We start from the raw sequence: 24,759 nt of genomic DNA on the forward strand, positions 1-24,759 counted from the left end.
TATACATTTTTTCTTCTACCAATAGGGTTAACTACATTCTTATTCACAACAGAAAATATGACATACTAAGCATACCTATTTCATTATATGCAAGACACTTGAGTTACATATGAGATACAATACTCATAGGATATAACTGTTCAATTCAATCAATGTTTTGGCATCCATCTATTATAATCTCAAATGAAAAAAATGAAACATGCAGAGAATAATTATGTTGCAATTAATGACTGCCATAATTTTATTGCACTTGTATTTTTTTTAACCTAATTCCTGTTGCTAGCACTGATTACACAGCATATCACTTTTCTATATTGGATTACTCTAAATGATGTTCGACAGCGTCTTTTGTACAAATACAAAGCAAATTTCTTAGGAATGAATTACACCAGTAACAGGTTATTACTTAAAGGAATTGATTGCAAATTAAAACGGGATTCCTCTGTAGCGAAAGATAGAACGACACAACAGGAGATTACATTTTACAAAACAGGAACGCCTTGTAGTGATCTTTGTGTAGAAACATTTTTAGAGAATATCAAACTAATATTTGATATCCCATGGTTTGATTAAAAGTCTCGAATCATTTAATAACTTACAAGCAATGATATTCCCATAACGGTTTTTGATTTTGTTTTCCGATTTTTGCGCGACCTCACAGCATGCGGTCAGACCAGCCGGAATCAACTGAAATGAAAAGGTTACATTGATATTGCTGAAGAAATGACTCATGGCAAGCATTGGAGAAACCCCAGAAAACATGTAAAGGTCTGACTTCCTGTAATCTTTTCAGTGTAAAAACATTTCAATAGAGTGCATTTTCGCGTCAATATTTGCAAATTAAAGTTTCTGTACAGTGAAGCGGGGTGGAAATAATTACCCTATACTCAGTGCGAAAGCCTTCAACATCATTTTCTTTCTTCTGCTTTACATAATCCCACAGGTCTTCCACTCTAACTGATGGTATAACACAAGTTCCTATATTACCATAAACAGGTTCGTTTTCTGATTCATTGCATTTATGGGGGTCTATCAAAGGTTCTATATCATCTGGAAGAGAATATTATTCAATCTGATGAAAGGCCATTATATAGAAACAACAGGAACAGTTAAACGTCGTTATTGTTATGGATTTCATAAATATAAATTTCAATGATATAACTAAATTTACAAGGTCTGTTGTAAAGTGTGAGTGGTCAATATTTTAAAACAGCATTTTAAATCTTATTATAAGGTCAAAGTTAGGTGTTAAATTATTTCGCTTTGTTCAACAGATTTTTTTCGTCCTTCAAAAATACTTGAAATCAAATACGTTTCATAGAAATTACTTCCTTAAAACTGTTTTATTCACTTGGTTTAGTACTATATATGTAATTAATCAGTTGTCGGAAATACGGAATTATTTCCTAATACAGTCAGGATGTCATGAAATTTTCTTCCTAACATTCAAAAATCCGGATATAAAGAAATGAGTTATAAATTTATTACCGCACGTAAATAAAAGAAGCTTTAAATGAATAACTTTGAGTAGATATCACTTCGATCTGCAGGTTTATCTTTAAGAAATTTAAAGAAATACCTAAAATAATACTACTTTCATCTTCTTTGTTTGTTTGTCAGCAATTGTATTTTTTAATAATAACCTGCGATATACTATTGCTAAAATACTTACTTTACATATGTCCCAGTAAATGCATGCATTTAAAATAAAATCATGTACCATTTAGATGAAACATTAGGAGAGTCATAAGAAAAAGAAATGAATGTGCTTTCAAAGCGATGTCTTAATATACCCATGGAGTTAAAGTGCAAAATTCCTTAATTCATGTATTTTTTTCTTAATGGTAGGCTTTAAATAGTAGCTTCCTTTTTAAATATTTATGCTTTCTAGTTATTTTCTTACCAACAGGGGTAGATGGTGTTGATGTGTCTGGTTCTGGAAGAATAGTAGGTCCAAAGTTTGGCATTTCCGCCTTTTCTCGCTCGGCAGCCATGTGACGTTTCCTTAAAAAAATCAATGAAAGTTTTTTTAAGTCAAATATTAAAATTGTTCCAAAAAACTCATTGAAACGGATGAAGGTACGTATGTACGAGACTAGGTATTTTTTTATATTCAAGGCACTGTGTTGTATTATCGGTACTTTCGGTTTTGAAACAATTACGCGTAACTGTAATGTCTTTGTGGGTCTGGAAGGTTATTTATACTTCCACTGTTAACAGACTTTTTCATCAAAACCTCACATAAAAAAGAAATGATATAACTAACAGCTTTCATATTACATCAAGTACAAAACCGACCACCGACACAATTTATATGATTTTATCAAGTTGATGATTAGCTTACCTCCATAAAAACAGTAACAAAGCGAAAACCAGTATGAGAAGAATAAAAACCACAAGGACAGCAACGATAACTGGTACATGATTAGCTACAGGAGCAGGCTCGATGCTCGCTGCTGAAATAAAACGTATGGTTTGAACAAAAGAAACCACTTAGTACAGGCTCACACTACAAAGCTTTCAATGTACATTTGGTAAAACGGATATTATTTCATTTTGTTATGATTACTATCATTAATATTTTGTCATATTTTCTTTTTTTCTTCTTTCTAAAATGAGTATATTTAGGACTTTAAAATTGAATACGTGCAGCAATGTTCGGTAGTTTTTTATGTTATACATACCAACTACTTGTTTTTCAGCCTTAACAATTGATTGTCGGAGAGCCTGGAATATATAGCAAAGTATTGAACGTAAAGTTCACATTACATGAATCCTTGGTGGGTAAATAGCATGCTATGGGTAGTACTACAATTAATCGCACTTGTCATGTGTTTTGTTTGTTTTTGTTTTTGTTTTTATTGTACGATAATATTGTCACATAATATTTCAAAAATTATAAAACAAAAAATCTCATTTATTTTATTTTATTGACAATTCTGATTGCTCATTTGGTTTTTTTTAAGTTTATGGATTCTAAACTGTGGTAAGAGCATAATGATGTTTCTGCTTGTCATATACATACTGGTGTATCTTCGACGTCAAGAATCAATAATTTAGTTAGTATATAATATCTACTCTGTCGATTTCCAGAGTGTTCTGATGTCAATATTTTTCATAACTTATTTTATCTGGTATAAAGAAGGCTTTTGGTGTTTGATGGTAATTGAATATTTTGCTGTTTACAAAGGTCAGTGGTTTTAACCAGATGCGACCGAAGATAGTAATGGCTATTAAAACCATATTAATTATGATTATGACTTTAAGTACTGATGCGAATAATATATAAGTATAGTTTTATCACGACACTAAACGTTTTGCAAAAATTTCGGAGAATTTTTACGTTAATGGTATTGCTTATGCGTTTCAAAGTTTTCAGCATAAAAATGGTTCTTAGAAACGTTTGGCTGTGGGATATAGAATGTTAAGTCTGTGTGAAATTTTAATACAATGAAACAAATTAACTCTATATTACAAGTAATACTTCGTCTTTATTTAACAACTTAATGCTAGATGAAAATTATCGTAACTTGACAAAATAATATGTGTGCATGTTATCATATAGTAGCTGAATTTGAATAAAAAAAAACTTTTCGATGATTTTGACTAGCATTTGCTATACCGTATACTTTCACGTATTTTTAAATACTAAATTATAATTTACAATAATTATGTACAGCTATATATAAATCAAGAAAAAAATAATTTTAATAATAATTTAGTAATCATGATAAAATGGTAGATATCGTACATGACTTATTTTTTTATAAAGCTGTTCACTGACATCTCTTAAATAACGATGTTTAATTACATCAATTTTTGAAATTGTTTAAATTTGCATGCTCAGCACTTATCTCAAAGGTTCAGTGTCTTGAAATATAAAACCTTTAAGTAAACTATCTTTAAGTTCTGTTGATCTTAATTGAAATGCTTCAGTTCTGCAAATATTGATTTGATATTCAGTTTATCACTGAATCCCTGGAGGAAAATGATTAATGAAATTGACAGCAATGTTATAACCCTAATTCGCTTAGAAGTCAACAAAGTGGAAGAAAACATATGATTAAATAAGGGTAAACATACCTTCTAGTCAAGTTTAGAAACGACACTTTTGATTTAATCAGAGAAAACGTCATTGAAACCGAAGGAAAACCAATAAATTGTGGAATTTTACCCGTGATTAGTGCAGATAGAATATGAAGGACATTATTAGATAGAAAAGACATATTCTTCATTCCCATGAAATAGATTAAGAATCAAAACAGTATGGCATAAGTACAGACAACAAAAAGGAAATGATCTTTCCTTAAGATTTACAGATGAGTAAATACGTCAAAAGTGAAGTTGAAAATTTAATTGACTTTGGGAAAATAATCAAAATTTGACATCGGTGTATCATGTTAAAGATACTCAATAAGTCTGAATAATCTAAAATGAGGATAAGGTGATCTTGAATTATTGATGACTGAAATAAGCTTAGAGCCATCTAGCCTTTACATGGAGTGTATAAAACAATAACATTTTCTGGAATTTGAATTTTCATATTGCTTTTTAGATATAATATTTTTAATTCACAAAATGAACGAATAAACATATTTAAACAATCTTTGACAGTGCTAATATTAGTTTTGGTTTAATGCATTAATTATATGCCAATTTACACCGTTTGTTTTGTCAAATGCCCTTAAGCAAACACATCTTACCCCATCCACTACAGCAAATGCTCCATACCACACATTATAATCTTTACTGGGTGATAATGGTGCGTTGTAATATCCATTGTAAGTGTGATTATCACCGATGACAAAGTTTCCTATTAGATTAGGTTCTTGGTTGTTAAGTTGTGCCGTCACATAAACCCTTAAACCTCGAGCTCGTGCTGTGGAAAAGTCTAGCCGAACATCTCTTATACTTTCTGGTACCTCTCGTTTTTTTCTACCGATATTTTTTTCTTCGACTATCACACGATAAAAGCTGAAAATGATAATAAAATGAATCGTTTAGTAATATTAAACCCGTTTTACGGTCGTCACCACTATTTGATTCTATCTCACAAGATTTCACGTCTTAACGGATTATCAAAACTGTGCACCAAAATTGACACTTACCGGATTTTATTCACTTGCATTGTGACTGGCAACTCTGGCAAAGCAGGGCATGCTTACACTTTCGGAGCAACTGATGTCACTCTTTTCTCTTTGGAGTCCAATATTGCAAATGCTTCAGCTTGTGTAGGCTTGTTCGTTTTCATTACTTTTAGTTTTAAGAGGAATTGCATTTTATTCTATTCTGTAATCTACATTGTGTCTGTAAATCGTTTCCTTTTGGTTATGTCTTAACTCGGGTGATAATAACATCCGGACCCTCTGAATTGTCCTGTTTTTGTTCCGCGGTATTTTTTTGCCGATATTTACTGACCCCCTACCCCCCAACCATTAACCTTGATACGTGTTCATGTAATTTGTACAATGGAATTCGTTATTCCTTCGTTTAATCTTACCTGACTGCAGGATCAGCCACTTCTCCAACTGTTATAGTGATAGTTGTATCAGTTCTATGTACAATGCTAGGCACTGGAGGTTCCTTTAAGTCTTAGAAATGAAAAAAAATGTTATCTGCATGTTCAAATGCTGCCTTAATAGATATTGTGACAATACGAAGAACAGTTTATCTAAAATATATTAAACACATGCTTAAATATTTTTCAGGCAAAGTGTTAAATTTAAAACTTGATTTTATCAAAATAGAACAATGTAATACATGGAAAGTAAATCTTATGATTACCGACAGAGACAGTTTGACAGTTTGATGTATACCTGATGATTGTGTCCATACTACAATATTAGTAAGAGGTCCAGCACCAGACCGAACATTTGCACTTATAGAACACATATACTTGGTGGCTGGATGTAGACCGGAAAATGTATGTATCATCTTATGAACAGCAACCTGAGCCTCTTTAATATGGCTGTCCATAAACGGTAATATTGTTTCCGCTTTACAGCGGACCTGAAAGAGCAATTTATAACATCCTTCAAGTACTCAATATGTTATAAAGTAAGGCATTTCTTATGGAATCGTAGGGAGGACCAAATGTTATAAAGTAAGGCAATTCTTATGGAATCGTAGGGAGGACCAAATGTTATAAAGTAAGGCAATTCTTATGGAATCGTAGGGAGGACCAAATGTTATAAAGTAAGGCAATTCTTATGGAATCGTAGGGAGGACCAAATGTTATAAAGAATAAACTAAACAGACAAAACAACGATTCTAAAAGAAAATCCTAGTCATAAGAAAGAAAGTATGCAAATAGGATAGAAAAAAAAAGAAATGATAATTCCTGATGTGTGACCTTTGTATGACATTCAAGTAAACCAATTTAAATAAATACCCTTTCTAGTACATCATTTAAGGCAATGGAAAGTAATTCTGGCAGTGACAAAAATGTCCATCAGTTAAATTAATGTGGTTAAAACGTACTTAGATAGAATAAATCCAAATGATACTTAGATTAAAGGAAACACTTAAAAGAATCTTTCTTTTCGGATTCATCAGAAAGCATTAAATGTGAATAAGAAGCTATATCTCATTGCGTTATATCACATCTTATTACTGTATCCTCTATATCTACTTACTAGATAATAAATAATACGGCCGTCAGTAGATGTAGGATGTTTCCACTCTAGCGTTATAGAAGTATCTGTTCTCGATGTGTTTCGAAATGATGTAATTCTTGATGGCACTGTAACATACAACATTTCAGCATTGACATTGATTTGTATAGATAGCTTGGTGGTTAATAATTGAAACTTTCTTGTCTGTATATAGTTTATTGCATTGTTATTCAACGGATCTTCGTCTTGTGTCTAATAATTGACAAATAACAAGCTCTTTCATTGAAAACCGTATATAAAAAAAATTGTATATTTCTCAACAGGCTGACCATAGAGACAGCTTTAGTGTTATTGAAAGGTAAGAGTTCCTTTGTCGAGTTAAGTAGCATTATAAAAATAATGACTGTTCCAATAATAGTACGACAATAATTTGAATTCAAGATGGTACGTGGTTTAATGTTCAAGAGATACCAATATCTGTTTCATATACCTACTAAGACCGTTTGTTACTACGGCTGTATTGCAATAAATCTCAATTTCGAAATCTTTCTTTGAAGCAGGGGAGACGTAAAATTTTCCCGGGAAATTTATCTCCGCCCTTTTTAGAGTTATCTGCTCATGGGTCACTGCAAATGAGATCAAAATATTTCGTGGCCATGGGGGTCTTATTGTGTGTTAACTATCCTTTATTATGATAACTAATTTGCATAATGTGCATGTTTATGATTAACATCATGAACATACCGTCATCATCTGTTTGGATGGTTATAAGTGAGATGTCTCCTCCACCAGCATCATTTGTAGCTTGCACCTGTTAAAATTTAATTCCAAAAACAATAATAAAAAAAAAACCTTTTATATGTACATTAACCTACCGTTATAGAACAACACAATGGTAGTGGTATTAACATGAAAGATATATGAGTAAAATAAACAGCCATTTCACTTCTCTCTCATATTTTGTATACGAAAAACAATAACCTAGTTACAAATTATCATTTAAGTATATTGGGATTTTTCATTTACATTTAGCCGCCTAAGTCAGTTATGACTGGACAGAAAATAAAGATTAACATTACCTCTATATTGTATTTAGTGTTGGGTTCTAAATTAGTAATGGTATGTTCGATTGTTGGATTATTTGAGACGACTTCCAGTCCTGTCTTTGTTTTCAGCTGATTAATGGCTGATTTCCAGTAAGAGAGGAAATACGTAGTAACATCAGAAAATGGTGAGTACGGCTGTTCCCAAGCCACCGTTACGGAATTGCTTGAAGTTTTCACTCGTCGAAGATTTCGTGGTTGAAGCGGTGCTAAAAATAAGAATATTTTAATGAATTAAGTCGAGTTTTAGTGGCAGTGTCTTAAGATAGACATGTCATTATGAAGATCAAATGTGTATAAAACCGTACCGACTAGTCGTCGACCATTATATTAATTATGTTATATATTGATTATAGCGTCACATGAGGACTGAACCTTAAAATCATTCTAATTATTGTTCGAAAGTTTTAAACCTTTTGAAGGTTCATTTTGAAACAAACAAAGGCTAGAAAGTTACAAATAAATTAGTGTTTCAAATAGACAAATTAATAGTGATATATTTTAGGGTGTCTGTTTATATGTCAATTCAAAATAACATGATGATCGTAATTATACCTTCAAAACAATGAGTATTTCAAATAGTTAAACTATCTGTAATATATCTTAAGGATGATGATCGTATTTATACTGACTTATTATACCATAAAGCAATAAGCCTTACTTGTCTTTGGTGTAGTAGAACATTTCTTCGCAGACTTTGGACTATCAAGACCTCTATTATTGGTATAACTCATCCTGACACAATATTCAGTTCCGGGATTTAAATCTGATACCAAAACGCTTTTCCTGTTTTTGACATCAGCTGGTGTGTCCCCCGAGACATGAACAGCTTGTGGCTGAAATCCTACCCAGCTACTGGTGATAAACACGATGTATTTAGTTATACTATCACAATTCCACGTAGACTTCGGGGCATCCTTCAAATAAAAGGATAAAGACAATGTATTTATCTAAATTGCAACAAATCCATTAAGACTTTAGGGTATTCTTAAAGATAAATGTGTTCTATTGCTTGTATTTGAAATTCTTTCTTATGGATTTGAGAATATTCGCTAAGATATCAATCTACGGTTTGAAAGTGAATACAAAATTGTTGCAGAAAATTGGTTTACATTGGCGATAAAAGCGACAGAGAGAGAAATTATCTGTCACATTATTCCAGTAATGGCAATCAGAAGTCCACAATGAATAATGTTTTGTTTCATTGTAATTACATTATCTCAAAACAAAGGTATTGCTTCTTCAAAAAATACGCTATTTTGAGCCCATACAGTAATAATAATCCGCTGTCTGACCTATGTTGCTCTACGTTCGAGCAGTATGTAACGTGAACGCTAGTATCGGAATCGATCGTTTACCCAACAAAAGAAAATTTAATCTTGTCAGAAGTTCGGTTCATAAACATTTTACCCGAGAGGTCATAAAAAGTCGTCAACGTTTCCAAATTGAAATAGTCTGTGGGAATTGAAAGAAATCTTCATGTAGAAATATGACCAGAATAATAGTAAAAGAATAAAATATCAATTTATATCTATTATGAAAGGAAAACATGAAATACACAAGGGAAGTTGTAAAAATAATATGATATTTGGCAACTCATATAAAAACTGGATTGTCAACGTAATCAATAAATATTCCCATAGATAAAACTGCTATTACTTTGGAACTTCTGTTCAGAAATATATAAACCGATAGGTGCGGACATTCCTACCGTTTGCCTTTATTATAAATATTCCATTTGCTACAGGTTTTTATATTGAAGAGAAGGTATGGGGTAAAGAAACAAGTTAGTACAAATAGAAGCTAAGAAGTCATCATATTTAGTCTTCCACGTGTTATGGACTCGCTTTTCGCTTCTACCCTATCGAAAATTAACATAATAATAATTAAAAAATCAAGCAGTTACGAATTAAAATACCCCCAAAACTATATAAATGGAACTACACAAACAAGTTCTTGACTTGGAAGAATTGTACAAAGAATACAGCACAAATGTTTCAATTTTTTTCCATGTCTTGTCATATATCTTACCTTCCACATTACAATGATCTGGGTCTCCGGGTAGGAATTGTTGTATTCAAAATCTGATGTGAGTGTATCAATGATTGGTGGAAGACTTGGTGCTACAAAAAGGAAACACATTATTTTTTTTTTAAATTATTGATATGCAGTTGACTAATGCTTTTTAAAAAATCTTCCTAAAAATGCTTATTCACACAAACGGAATGCATTTTCACCTCATGAGGTATAGAAGTTACCAGACTTCAAAGTTTTTTTTTATAGATAACTACATAGATAAAGCATACCTGAGCAAATCGTTTTAGTGAATAAGATAGCACCAAGGGGACCATCGCCTCCGTCTCCATCTCGCCTGACGGATATCCTAATGGCATAGTCCGTGTTAGGATCCAAATCTTTTAGAGCGTATCGACACATCCCACGGCAATTCATGTGGGTTACAATCCCTACTTTTTCTGGTGCTCTCCCAACCTTATTGACCCAGACATCATACCATAAGATGGGTGGGTCTCCTACATCTCCCCGGGATCTACTCCAGGGAGGCCATTCAACGGTAACAGAGGATACATCCGGTCCTTTCACAGACACGTTAGGAGCGTTCTTTAATACTGGTAATTCTTAAATTCAAAAAAGTGTATTTTATTAGTTTGTTATATGCTTATAAATTAAAGCCTGGAAAAAATTAAATTAAGACATTTTACTTCTTTAATTGTTCTTAGCTTTTCTGTTCTCAACATGTTGATTTTCATTGCGCAGCTTGTTTGTTTGTTTGGTTTTTTTTTCGGTCGGTTTTAATAGAAAAATGTTCTTCAAGTACATTTAATCATAAGCCAAAACATTTTCTAATATCCTTTTATATCGATTTGAGTAATGATCACTTAAACTAACCATAAACATTGGTGGCCACTGTTCGTGAAGCCTGCCCGGAGACAGATCTGACAACACATGTAAACGTATCGTCCTTGTTAACGAAGTCAACTTGAAACAGGTTTATCCTGGTGTCTGGTTTAGCTCCAAGCTCTGTAGACTCTATCAGAGCTATCCTACGTCCTGATGGTCCCATTAATCTAACTTCATTCTCGGCTGGTATTGGAACTGCTGTTACTGTACAATTGAATGTTGTCGATTGGCCTGGGTTTACTTTCACGTTGTCAAAGAACAAAATTTTTGGTTCGGTAACTGCAATTACAGTATTTTTTTTATTATTATTTTATTTTCACTGTGCTTTAATTATAACACATTGTATCTGTTTAAATACAACACCAAAAGAAAATTGCAAAATTAAATAAGAACAAAAAATATGAATCACAAAATTATTTTCAAAAGTATAAGCCATATGATGCCATAATCATTATAGTAATAAGTTCATCATTATTGAGATTAAATACCTTCACTTTATTTATTTATTTAAAACTTTATTTATTTATTCAAAACTTTATTTATTTATTTAAAAGTCCATTACTTGAAATAAGAGAGTCAGTATTCCTGAGATTTTAAAATACGATAGCTAATAAAACAAAAAGGGGCACAAAATTAACTTCAAATCGTAATGTACTGTTTATTTTATTTAAGATTCAAAGAATGATTCACTGTTAACAAGCTGAAGATACAAAATCCAAAGAATTGGAGATAGTGTTAGCGATGCTGCTCCTAATTCAAAAATGCCAAAAGATAAGGACCAAAAATAAACATAAAACCACCATTGTTCTTTATATTTCATACTATATTGCCGAAGCCAATATTATTAAGATCACCTGCTCTGTGTTATGATAAGAGATGTACCAATTGAATAACTTGGCAACAGACATCGAATTACCGATATCGGTATTACATCAACACATTATGAAGCCCAACAATTCAATCGTTGTACACAATAAATCATTTGCTTATGGTTGGTGTATAAATCTACAGAATTTCCCAATGTTCCCTCCTAAATCTTATGAATAGAACAGTTATGATCCAATACCTTGTAAATGGGAATTCCATACAACTCAGAGATGTGTAGTAGTGCATCACTGATGCTCTCCAGCTTATGTTGATTATTTGTAGCGTAATGGTTATACCTGGTAAAACTTTATTCAACTGGTATATCAGTTACAATTGGGATTTAAATTGCACAGAAAGTGAAAAAAAATCGTTCATTATCTACGTTTAAACATAGTTCCGATTGGCTTTATATACTTTTATTTCATAGAAATTTAAACACTGGAATTGACAAAACTTAATTAAATTTCATAATAAGTGCAGTCATAATTGATAAAATACATTAATTTTTCAATGCTCAGCTGTTAATATCATTGATAAATTTGCGTAACACTAATAAGTTTTTTTTTAATATTTGTTGTAATCTCGGTTGGCTGAAACCCGGGAAAACCATATTAAGAATGGAAATTTTTCAAATGTTCGGGGTAGAAAAACTGTCAAACTTTGAGATACAATTAAAAGAGACAGAATATAATGGTTTGCACGTACTTTGAATGTGGGCTGTATATTCTTTTTTAAGAAAATGTTTAAGAACTGGAACAAAGTTATCTCAAATAGAACAGTGTGCAGCAAGAAAGATTGAAAGCAACTTCTTGGTACATTTAATTTCATTTCTATCGGTATGACGTCAGTGGAGATATGAATCAGTGCCAGTTAAAGATCTATGCACACAGGTGTTAGAAAGTATAAGATTGTTTCACGAGCAAAAAAATGCTGCAGAGCTGTTAAGAGCAGGGTTTTGTGTAGTTCCTAGCACTTTGTATTAAAAGTTCAAGAGGGTGGGCTATTTTTGTCCTTTTTTATTCATTGCATTTAGCATGCATTTTAACAAGTTATCTGGCATCGGGTGTTTAAAGACATCATTAAACATCCTTTTACATCTCCAATGTAATTTATCAAACAATAAGACTAGATATAAATGGGAAGTAAAACTCAAAATTCGTTTGCAAACTGTCTATTTCGTTGTCTAGCTTCTGACAAACTCAATTGTAATTCTAAGCAGTTTCAGGAGAATATTGATATATATCTATATGCAGGTTATACACTTTATAGTCCACATCCTTTCATCACAGACCGTTCTATTAATGTTTTCCATTATTTGCAGACGACTTTCGTTGTTTTGATTAATCATGCCTATATTACTCTACAACCCAATCAAACAATAGTAATCTTCATCCAGATGTAGAGACTTAGTTACTCTTCTGTTTGTGTAGATTGAGTTTTGGGTGGCATGTGTTTTATATCTACCAGAAGATTGTTTTGACCGACACTTAACTCCAATCAGACCGTCTTTGATGAGTGTTGAGATTGCTGGATGGTTCAGTTGATTGACTACAGAACAGTAGCAAAGTGTGTGTTTATCAAATACTGAATTTTTGTTTGATACAACACACCACTCCGGCATCACTTGTTTAGCAGGTGTACGTGTGCTATCTATATTCAGTAGATAGAAATTGTTGTAAACTTTAAATCAAAATTAAGGCATAATTTTAGCATAAGGATGAATTTTAAACATTTAAACAACATCTTGATGACCGCTGTAAAAGTGAAATCTCAAAACAGTTCGGTCCAAGTTGAGCATTCTTTCCTAAACCAGGACCATGTTACCGTATACTAGCGAATATTGTGACCCCTCCATTTGTTTTTTTTTCTTTCTAGCCAACCACTTTATCTATATAAAATTATTCTAATATAATTATGTAAAAGTAAGTTCTCACCAGCTTCGCACTTGGGTGGGTTGAAGTATCCAGTTTTACATTTACATTGCTCAGTTGGTCCCAGAAATCGATGACAATGACGGTGGTCCTGACAATGACATTGTTTTTTACAATCCCAACCATATTTATTCTCGGGACATGCAATAGCTAAATAGACAAACATTCTCAATGAGTATCTTTTTAATGATAAATCTGTAATAAATTTGTAAATTTGCTTTATTTTTCTTATTTACAAATTTTGTGAAATCAAATAAATGCTGTTTTTTTTTTTTTGGTTTTGTTATGTTATGTTTTGTTTTGTTTTGTTTTGTTTTGTTTCGTATTTGTTTTTGTATTTGTTTTTGTTTTTTTGGGGGGAGGGGGCATTTTAATTTTTTTTTCTCATCATAATACTAAGTAGTGCTTTAATTTGTTTCCATTTATTTTATGTTCTTATTTTGTTTTTTGGTTTGTATCTTTTTGTTTTGTGTTTATTGTTTTCCCCTTAAATTTACGGTATGATAGCTTTCAACAAGGCAGTGAGTTGTCAGTGAATATGAACAACTCCGTAATGCCATCGGAATTGACATAAAACTTACGTTTTTGACAGTTGTAATCGTCCCATCCCTGAGCACAGCCTGTGGTGCACATGCCAAGGATGCTATCACAGGCTTCACTTTTATCAGCACAGTGACATTCGTACTCACAGTTGTTCCCAAACCGTCCTACCGGGCAGTCTGAAAAGGACATTAAGGTCGATACAAAGTCTTCAGTATAAGTAATATCGACATTTGATACACTCTAGGGTAGAATTTTATTTACAAAAAAAATGGTATACGAAATGAAAGCAATTATGAATTTTCTCTTGCAGTTGCTATTTCCAGTTTACTTTAGGCTGACTTTATATAAGCAATACACGAATATTATACGATCAAAACAATGTGAACAAAAAAGTTTTCATTCAGTAAAAAATTTTGGTATTTTGTACATTTTGCAGCAACAATTCATTCGAGATATCTTGATGGCTGTAAATTACAGGAAGACTTAATTGCAGATAAAAACGTTAGTATTGTATCGATGTTATTTCCAAGTATTATCAGAAAGCTTTGGCATCTATTGCAACTCGTTTCCAATCATATGTCTATTCTACTAAAATGGAAATGATTTGTCAGTTAATTCATATCTTACTGAATTGTCTAACTCTATATACATAAATGCATTTAAATACTTACCCATAATATGTGAATGAAAATTCATAGCAAAATATAAGCAGTTGACATTGGTTATAAGTACAAAGAGCGGCTACTAAATAAAATATTCGCTAAATACAGAATAGCACATGCATGCTACATAAAGCTCTAAATGCTGCCAGTTATGATGAAGGTTATACGTACTGCAGTTATTAACATTGCAATGCTCCCATCTTTGACTTTTCTCAGACGTAGAGGTATAGCACCAGGGGCGGGCTGAATCCGGAGTTGTTCGACAAAAGTTTTCTGGCATTTCCCGATCTGGGAAATCTTTCTCTGTGTAAGAATGTCGATGTGGTTCCTGACTATCCCATCTTTGACATGTGTATAAATTGTCCGTCACAGACTTTGTTCCCATGTAAAATTTCGCTTGTCCATTATAGAAGCAGTTGTTTGCTATTAGTAAATGTATAAAATTATGTTTCGTGCATGCATTGCGGGTAATTAATTAAGCAATATATAAAAAAAAATTAAATACAGGACATTTGAATAATCTATTATCATATGATGACTCAAGTTTGTCTAACTGTATACTACATCAAATTGTTAATAATATAAAAATCACGCAAAATGGATTTATAATTACTACAATAATTATCAGTACCAACACATCCAACTGTGGTTGCTTTTGTAGCAAATGAATAAAAAAATATTCTAAAAGAACGAACAAAAACTTATTTGAAAAGAATAAACAACAAGTTCAAACAAAATCTTTTCAAAGGGTTTCCAGTGTAATTCTTAAATTTCTCAAATTTCAGTTTGAATTAACTTCTGAATCCACTATGGGAATTCAACGAATAACGATCGATTTATTTAGTTCCTTTTCTAAATGAAAGTGTCTACTAATTCATTTTCACCCATTATTTATTAGTTATAAAATAGGCATTGAAATTTTTTCTCACTATTAACCAAATAAACATCTCTGAGGGGCGAAGAAGCAATTTCGAATCATGAAGGAAAGAAATAATGAGCTTGTCATGATCGATAACATTCTATACCAAGTATATCACCATTCACTGCGTCCCTATATTATATGCGAACGTGGATTTTTTTCTGATTGAACACCAAACCAACAAAGGTGAGGGGTCATGCGTATGAATCTTCCATTTATCATCATTCATTGGCTTTTTGCACTACTTACTAAGCTGGCATCGTTTTCCCCAATATCCTTCCGAGCACCTGTCATTTGGACACTGTCCTGTTTGTTTGTCGCACACTTGGTCCCTATAACATCGACATTGGTACATACAGTTGTATCCGAATGTACCGTCGACACATTCCTCTGAGAGTCTAGAAAGCTCATATCCTGAAACAATGAGTTCATATATGTATGCTAAATTAAAGGATACAAAATAACATCTACTTTGGATCAGTTCGAATGATTTTGAAAGATACATTGAATGAAGTATCGCATCATGGAGTTGGCGATAGTAGTCACGTAGTTTCAGTCAGTTCGGCGCTCGCGATAACTTCCATCATAATATTTATATTTACATTCCTTAAATTTAGTGGAAACACAAGTAGTTCTTTGCTTAATTTTTACAAAGTGCATTAGAAGCATACAAAAAAAGTAAGACTTGTTTTGACCCTCCTATGCGGTCGACTATTTATACTATAATGGATGGGAATTACACCGATCCATGAACAGTTGGGGCAAGCATGGGCACATTATTCAAGCTTCATACAGCTCTTAATTGTGATTCTTATTTTTTTCTTTATGACCCTTTTTTCATTACTCGTTCCAGTCACAAACCCCAATAAAAATCCCAGCCTTGGCACCGTGTGGTACAATGTCAGATAAGTCCATTCGCTTATAGCCAAATTATTGTTCGGATATCACGAAAATGCTTGTTTACCTATAGTTCCTAAACGGTTCTTCACAACCCAAAAAATAAATCACAGTCTTCCTTTATGGCATGGCAATTTGTGGTATAGATTCATAAAGATCTATACACTTATAATCAGGCTATTGTCCGGATACGAACGTCTACGGCCCGGTCTACGGACGCCGACGCTGCGACCAATGACAATGACAGCATAATACAATTAAACGACACCTTTTTTGAGGTCGTTCTAAAAGGAGGCATATATTTTGTACCAAAAATACATTTCAAAAATTTATTTAATTTAATTATTGTTATTACTTAATTGCCCCTTATATTGAATCCTTCCTTACCCATCCGATTGATATTTTATATTCCTCATAGTCCCTCCTAAAGATCAAATTCAACTTAAAACAATTAAAAAAAACAAAAAACAAAAAAAAATGACCCCAATTTAACAAAATTTACGGTGGACAATAGTTTTGATCCGATTGCATTAATTTTACGGAGGATGTTTCAGTGAAATATAATTATCTCACAAATAATGTTATCACATTCTATAGCCTGGCTTCTAGCATTTAATCAGAACCACTTTTGTATAATTATGCATTGAATTGACTTGTACGGTATAGCTATAAAGAAAATGTTGCTTTTATGTTCCACATATCTTTCTGGTAATTTCAGGTCACTTAAAGCAATAGCTTGTGCCAAGATCTATACCGTTAAAGGGTCTAACAGGTTGATTTGATGCATGCCATTGACATTGTCAAGATCTAAAGATTGTTGTATTTAGATGCAAGACTATTGTGGAGATAGAGACCCAAAATTCTGGAGATTTTTAGAAATGTGGATATCAACCACTGCTGTCTACAAAACAGCTGAGATTCATTTAATGTTAATGTTCTGGAAACACAAATCAGATTCCATGAGATAAAATCTCGATTTCTTAACAATGTTTGTTATGTAACCTCCGTTGCTAAAGCGACGCATATCATTTTGCAGGTTTGCAATTAGAAGATATTTTTGCATCTAAAATAAGAATTTTCTGTGAAAATAATCAGTGAATTCAAGAGATAGCAACGGAAGATGGCACCTTCCCAGGTTTAAAATAAAATGAACAGAAAAATGATATTACATGAGACATAATTACGACTATGACATTGACATTTTATAATTGTAACTTGGAAATAATTAGGATTATTTCCTGTATTAGTTTAAACGAGACGTTTCAGCCCAACGTTACAATATGTACTACAATGAACATATATAGTCACGAACTAGATACATACTATATAGTCACTTTTTGATTCACCACATATTCAAAACAAACAGAATCGTCGAATTTTGATGCACAAAACACTTTTGTAGTACATGTTCATATTCCCACTTTAGTACATGTAGCCTATGAATTATTGAGTAGGCTTAAATAATTCAAACTTAATAAATAAACCTGATTTTGCTTTTGACATTGCAGCAGCAGGCTTCTCATAAAGCCAGATTACCTCATGGTCAAGCGAATCAGGATGACTGATAAAAAACCTAGCAGACTTTTCATTTATCCAACAATATAAAATATAGACGCGTGTAGAAGTTATTCTACCAGCAATACTGTCAAGTTTGGGTTCAATCAACAATGTATATCAACATCGATAATCCACTCCATGCCACATGAGCTTAAAAAAACTGAGGCTGCTTTTGATTGTATCTAATTATCAGTTATGGAATCTTCATTTCACATCATCAACCATACAAATAGGTAGATGTTCTACTGTTATTCATTTACCTTAATTTGGAATCAACTATTTTAATTTTATAGCGGATCTTACTATTGTTGCTAAAAATGAGTAAAGACTGCATTGGCATCAAGACAACGGCGAGAACAGGTGGTTAATATTTGTTTCAAATACTGCGCAAGTGCGGACAAAAAGAATCAGAAACTGCAAAAAATTGACAAGAACCGAATGTTTTATTACAAAATTTATAATTTTCCACTTCTTAAAACACAGATGTGGCTCCCCTTGTATCAATGCGTAACATCATATTACAAAGTTCAAGACCATCATTATTCATCACAACTATTTCCACCCTTTTCCTGTTGCGCTGAACTCTGAAGCGATTCCAAAAGAATGCTTTATGCATTTATTTTAACCCCAACACTTTAAACATCGATTTTTCTATTGTACAGAAATTAAAATCTTGAAAAACAACGATTGTTCAGACGCTGCCTCAAAGACCGTATCTGTAGCATCAATCATCTGCGGATGTAACTACCGTTACCTGACAAGGTACGAAATAAATTATAAATCAATACACTTAAAATCTCCTTGTGTATTGATTTGATCATCAACCACTTTGTATCTCAAGGTTTTTCATTTAGAATTGATATTTTGCCCTTTTCGATTTGTCAAAATTACCTAAATCTTTCTTTAATATTTAATTTAAATCATTGTAAGGATCATACGGCGATTAGTGTGATCCATATCTTCTTGTGTCCCCAGTGTCACTGCGTAGTAATCTTCATGTCCGTAATTCAAATGAATGTAAAATGTCAATGTCAATTCTTCATGATGGCTCTAAGTAATCACTTCTAGTATTGTCAACCTAATGTCCATAGCTGTATGTAAAATTGTATTATTACGAACGAAATTCGCGAGTGAATGACGTATTAAATGAGATGCTTAGTCCACTCTGCTTCTACCACCTGTCATGAGAAATAAAACAAACGATTGAAAAAAAAAACTTAGCCTGAAACGATTGAAAAAAAAAACAAAACTTAGCCTGAAACGATTGAAAAAACCAAAACTTAGCCTGAAACGATTGGAAAAAAAACCAAAAAACAAAAGTTAGCCAGAAACGATTGAAAAAAAAACTTAACCTGAAACGATTGAAAAAAAAAACAAAACAAAAATTAGCCTGAAACGATTGAAAAAAAAAACAAAACTTAGCCTGAAACGATTAACAAAAAACAAAAGTTAGCCTGAAACAATTGAAAAAATTCAGGCCTTTAATCACGATCATGTTATGTTATAAAATATGGCATAAGAAAGTTTTGAAAGCATTCAGCACACTTTTAATCAAATTTAAAAAAAAATCTTTCTCATTTCCTAGTGCATTTCGTTGAGTCCCTTACGATGTATTTCAAATGTTTTGATACAATCTGGCGGACAGCAGACCACCTGAGTATTTATTTTTTATAAACATTTCTGTGTTAACACTGTTAAACAGTAGCAAGCTTTGGAATGTTATGTTACAGTGTGAACTGTTTGTTCGTCTATTGCCCTCAGGAGAAAATATTTATATAAATGATGCACCATTAACATAATCTGCATATCATGATCTATAACATCGTAAGCTGTGCATGTCTCAAACAACTTTCACTCATACCAGTCTGGCTTTTGATATTACAACCATGAATCAATAGTACAAGATGGACATTCATCCTTTGGTAGAAAGGGGGCACGGGCCACTACGTGGACACTTCAGAATATTCCAAATCCATAAATACCATAATTCTGGACCGCGGGTCTAGATAATACTGAAGTTCTTGTTTGCTTTTGAAATGACTTAGAACAGCCCCGAATTCAAGCGAACGATAAAGCAGTCCATGATCACATGATTAAAGGTCACTTTCTAACATAATAAACGCCCTAACAAATGACCTTTTTTATCATTTATCATAATCGTACATAATACTGTGAAACTGCAGCATGTTGCAAGCTTACACAAGAGCCATGATTTAGCATATTTGTATGGGGAAGTGATACGGTGCAGCTAATGATGGAAATTAGACATCTTTACCCAATTACGTTGTTGATAATATGATTCACGTGCAGATAAAGCACGATAGTCTCATCAGCATGCAGGTTGTGGATAATGCTAAATGATAACTAAAAACATGTTATACTGAGTGTAATCATATTATAGAACATGACATCAAGGCAAACGCCGACCTGATGTCGACAAGGGCTTATGTTTTCGAATGCCGCGACGGATTTCAGAGTACAAAAATCTCAAAACAGATATTCAACAAAAAACAATCAAATGCCTTATAAATTTCAAAAGTAAAATTATTTTCATAAAACTTAGAAAAGCTTAAAAGGACTTTTCCTTATATTGATAGAAAAAATGACAACTTGTTCTACAGAATTTTATTGGAAGCACTATTGAGAAAAGCCACTCATTAATTGACAATAGACGGCAATTTTTACCAAGCGTAAATCCTCTAAATTGTAATCGTGTCACTCTCTTATGGTCAGAAAAATCACCTATTGCCATTAGCGAAAGAACACTTGATGTACCGTCTCATTTATAACAACTAGCTGTTAGATTACAGCTGTAATTGGAAAATTTTCTTAGACAGCAACAAGTCACGATGCGATCGTGAAAACACAATCAACCAGTGGTTATAGCTGTAAATAAGCCGTGGTTGCATTGACAGTAACATTTCTGTTGGCTAATTAGAGAATGACAAATCACTGTAACGGTCCACTTGATAACTTTTGTTATAACTCAATTCTCCCATCGATGCTTTAAATTCAATTTTACGATATTTCCCGGCACCTCTCATCAAATGACGGTCGTTTTATTGATGGTTTGTCAATATGCATGTTGGCATTTATTTATTGACTTAACAACATGCAGTTTCATTTGTGTTAATTTTTCCATTAAGTGGACATGTTTGCGGAAACAACTTGACACAGTTACACGATGCTAATAGGAGTTGCAGTATTCAAAAGGTCATGTTTATTACACTGATTGACTATCTTACCATTTAAGTAACTATTTAAGTTACAAGTTCAGCCTATTTAAAATTAAATAATTGAATTTTACATATTTGATTCGGTCTTGAAAACAGCTGCATTTTTCTGTCTTATATTGCACCTCGTACCCGGTCTTTAAGCTTTATTGGTTTACGAAATGAGTAAAACGATAACATTTTGTAACCAAGATATAAGTATTGTGGTTGAAATCACGTTTAAATAGTTTAATTATCCGCGCATTTATTTTCAATATTAATTGACGATCTAGTTCTACTGATGTTTGATACTAATAATAAAGGTATAGATATCATCCATTTGGAAACGCAATGAAGCAAAGCAGATATGTGTTGTTAAACTGAAACAAATTTTCATTATTATACTCTTAGATAACAATCACTTTGATGACTAAACATCGTAAATATAAGGAGAACCAATCAATAACTATCACAGAATCATTTATCATCGATAGTTAATTATTCTTAGTCGCCATCCCTTGCCTCATGGGACCCCAACGCTGAGGGGACGAAACATCAAAGAATACACTGTCAACAAGGGTTATCATCGAACTATAAATATGTCGTGAAACAATTTCCTGCATTCAAAATTGAATACTTGGGAATCATAATCTTGTTAGTTAACCTGATGAGTTGACCATTAGTGGAAATATAAAATTTCCTATCATTGGGATTCAGCTAGTGAATATCTTGTCAAAGGTTACCTACACGTAGTTACCTCTAAGGGTTACCTCACTGGACGGTGAAGTGAGAGCATACTAGTATTACATGATTGATAAATAATACGGTAATATTTAGTCCACTGAGCAAACCAAGATAAATTACTACTCAAGATTATATTGTAGGTTATATTATGCTGGGGCTGATCAAGAAATTTTGAAAAAAAGAGGCATTCCTTTCCCCTGACCTTCATAGATCTGCCGCTGTTATGATACATGTAGACGTCAAAGAGACTTGCTATCGCTATCAATATTAAGCCTGATACTTGACGGACTGAATGTTGATAGTAGAGGATAACAAAAACTGCATGACCCAATGCTTCAATCTCAATGATCAAAGAAATTTCCGACTTAATGTACTATACAGCATATCCATATACAAAACTTTTACTAGATTTTTGTTAATAAAGCAATATCGCTATAAGACCATAAATCAGCTATGGAAAGCCTAAAATCAGGAAATCTCCATACCGGTACCGTCATAAAACGATGACAATCAATAATTTGATAAAATACAGTATCAGTAATAAAAAATGGATAAAAAAAAACAACTTGGACATGAATACATATATGTTGGGTGGAGTGTGGTACAAATAGATATGAAATGTAATAGAATATCATATTAATCTGATTCGAGATAATTTGTTCACTACACACATTCAGTCAAGCATACAACACATTTGCAAAAATACCACAAGTAATGAATTACAAGTGTTCCATAGTCGCTAGAGGTCGTACCCTAAACCAATTAATTAACTTTTCCAACAAAAAATGTTTTTTTGTGTATAAAATGGCAGTTCTCGGTGAGGATGACATAAAATGAACATTTTGATCTAAAACCTAGTATCAACATACATACTTATAAAAGAAAAGTGGATTTAAAACATGTTAATAGTGTATATATGAAACATACAAAAGATGTACAAACTTGTGTTGAAAGTTTTACACAATAGACAAGATTCTTGGGCAAGTTGATGAGAAAATGGTTGCAAATATCACCAGATAATTACTTTTTCACATTCGACTTTTCAAAAGGTTTTGCTAAATGCTTTCCACTTCACTTAAACAAAAAGTCGTCTCTTTTGACTTGGGTGTGACCTTAAATCATGTTAAATGTAATCTCAAATAACCTTAAGAATGAAGACATGCAAACTACACTCCCAAGTTACTTTTTATCAACAGAAGTGAAATTTTGCCAAAACTTGTGTACTTACCAGCTCTGACAAAATCATTCACAAACAATAAGAAAAGTATAATTCCACTGTATATAGTAGATGAATCCTTCATATTGTTCATACATTACGTATTATCCTCAATAATTAACATTTTCACTTTACTTAATTAAAATGTTGAGTCCAAAATTAAGTTTGTCCCACTTAAAAATAGCACACTTCATCTGCCAACTTTTCTTTGAAGAATAGACGATTTACTTGCGCATGCGTCATCTCTCATCAGCAGCCATTTGTTGATGCCATATGCGGAATATCGGAATTAGAGCTGACAAATTCAGTTAACTTTTAAACAGGTATTAACAGAAACGCAGACAATAATTCTTCAATAATATTCATTAATGCAGAAAATAATTGATATTAATGGAGCTGGGCTGTGGAGTTCCCTGGACGATGAAGTAGGAGTTGCAGCTATGTTAATATCTGTTAGGTGTCGGATTATACTACCCGCAGAGAACATCAAAGCAGCGTTGTATTTTAATGTTATCAACGCTTACATATAAAATTAAACTTGCACTTTGTTGCTATTGTTTAGCTGATTATTTATTTACCAAAGTTTATGATGACCCTTGTAACTTACAAGACCCCCCGGCCAGGGCGAAACCTTGTTTGCTACGCTTGATATCCTATCTTAAGATACATATCAAATAATTTATTGGTTAATTTGTGTATCACATTGCAGTTTATGCTAATATAGCAAATTAGATAAATTAATCAAGTTCAAATTTCTGCAAAAATAAAAGAAAGCAGACTGCATATTTAACTTGTATAGTGATAACATTAAAGAAGGGAAAAATTGGGCATTTTGTTTTAATTTCTACATATAAAAAAGAATAGATAGATCTAATTCAACATCAAACGTATATTAAATATACCAGACGTTTTTTTTTTTTTGTTTTTTTTTTATTTTGATAATATTGAAAGGGACAAAACCACTTCAATAAATCTATGATAAAAAAAAACAGTCGTTTCTCGAGGATGTCTACTTTAGGAATTCGAGAATACCCATGACTACGAAAAATGTAAATTTATGTATGAAAAAAGAACAAATGTGATTATTGCATGGCTGTATTGGTTATTATCTGATCGAGTCTTTGAAATAACGAGTTCTGCATGCATGAGATGCGGTCGACCATCTGTTACATTTATCTCTCCTTTCTACCGTCTGTCAATCCTTATCAATCAAATATAATTGCTCTACAGTGATATGCTTTTATTATAATGAATGAATGGAAGGATTTTACAAAATCTCTCTAGATAAAAAGCCAACTTGTATTAGTTTATTTTCCTGGATTGAAAGAGCTTGTATCTGATCGTGTGCTCTGGTGGTTATGTGAGTCCGAGATGGAGAGACTAGTTAACAGTATAAAGGGAACGACAAAAAAACAATACATGGAAACTTAATAAAAAAATCTCGGAAAACAAATACATATTTGATAAGGAAATCGTTTACTGTATTTAAAGCCTTGCTTAGTCATCCATATATTAGGGCACTTCAAATGTTATCGTGGACGTTTTGTCATATAAAATTTGGCAATTTTCATAACA

At 32.5% G+C, this 24,759-nt stretch overlaps 1 protein-coding gene across 4 annotated transcripts in view; it reads right to left on the minus strand.

The window, feature by feature from the left end:
- The window catches only part of LOC148629478 (receptor-type tyrosine-protein phosphatase mu-like), a 34,883-nt gene extending 11,475 nt beyond the window's left edge, over positions 1-23,408 (minus strand). The window contains exons 1-20 of one of the 4 annotated variants that reach the window (XM_088551906.1): positions 23,197-23,408; positions 15,808-15,972; positions 14,811-15,062; positions 14,016-14,153; positions 13,438-13,584; positions 10,625-10,915; positions 10,024-10,353; positions 9,749-9,840; positions 8,379-8,634; positions 7,694-7,926; positions 7,359-7,425; positions 6,636-6,742; positions 5,817-6,009; positions 5,501-5,591; positions 4,704-4,974; positions 2,685-2,727; positions 2,345-2,453; positions 1,904-2,004; positions 881-1,050; positions 600-687 (exon numbers count right to left, since the gene is read on the minus strand). In XM_088551906.1, the coding sequence (XP_088408032.1) occupies positions 600-687; positions 881-1,050; positions 1,904-2,004; positions 2,345-2,453; positions 2,685-2,727; positions 4,704-4,974; positions 5,501-5,591; positions 5,817-6,009; positions 6,636-6,742; positions 7,359-7,425; positions 7,694-7,926; positions 8,379-8,634; positions 9,749-9,840; positions 10,024-10,353; positions 10,625-10,915; positions 13,438-13,584; positions 14,016-14,153; positions 14,811-15,062; positions 15,808-15,972; positions 23,197-23,278 (3,226 nt within the window). In that variant the 5' untranslated portion in view covers positions 23,279-23,408. Of the gene's footprint in view, positions 1-599; positions 688-880; positions 1,051-1,903; positions 2,005-2,344; positions 2,457-2,684; positions 2,728-4,703; positions 4,975-5,500; positions 5,592-5,816; positions 6,010-6,635; positions 6,743-7,358; positions 7,426-7,693; positions 7,927-8,378; positions 8,635-9,748; positions 9,841-10,023; positions 10,354-10,624; positions 10,916-13,437; positions 13,585-14,015; positions 14,154-14,810; positions 15,063-15,807; positions 15,973-23,196 lie in introns of all 4 variants that reach the window. The other 3 variants (XM_088551915.1, XM_088551898.1, XM_088551923.1) reach the window with 3 other exon arrangements.
- Between the last annotated feature and the right edge of the window lie 1,351 nt (positions 23,409-24,759).

The sequence above is a fragment of the Perna viridis genome, chromosome 1, assembly GCF_037379345.1.
Source record: "Perna viridis isolate PV_CMFRI_1.1 ecotype Kerala chromosome 1, ASM3737934v1, whole genome shotgun sequence".
In the NCBI taxonomy this organism is placed as follows: Eukaryota; Metazoa; Mollusca; class Bivalvia; order Mytilida; family Mytilidae; genus Perna; species Perna viridis.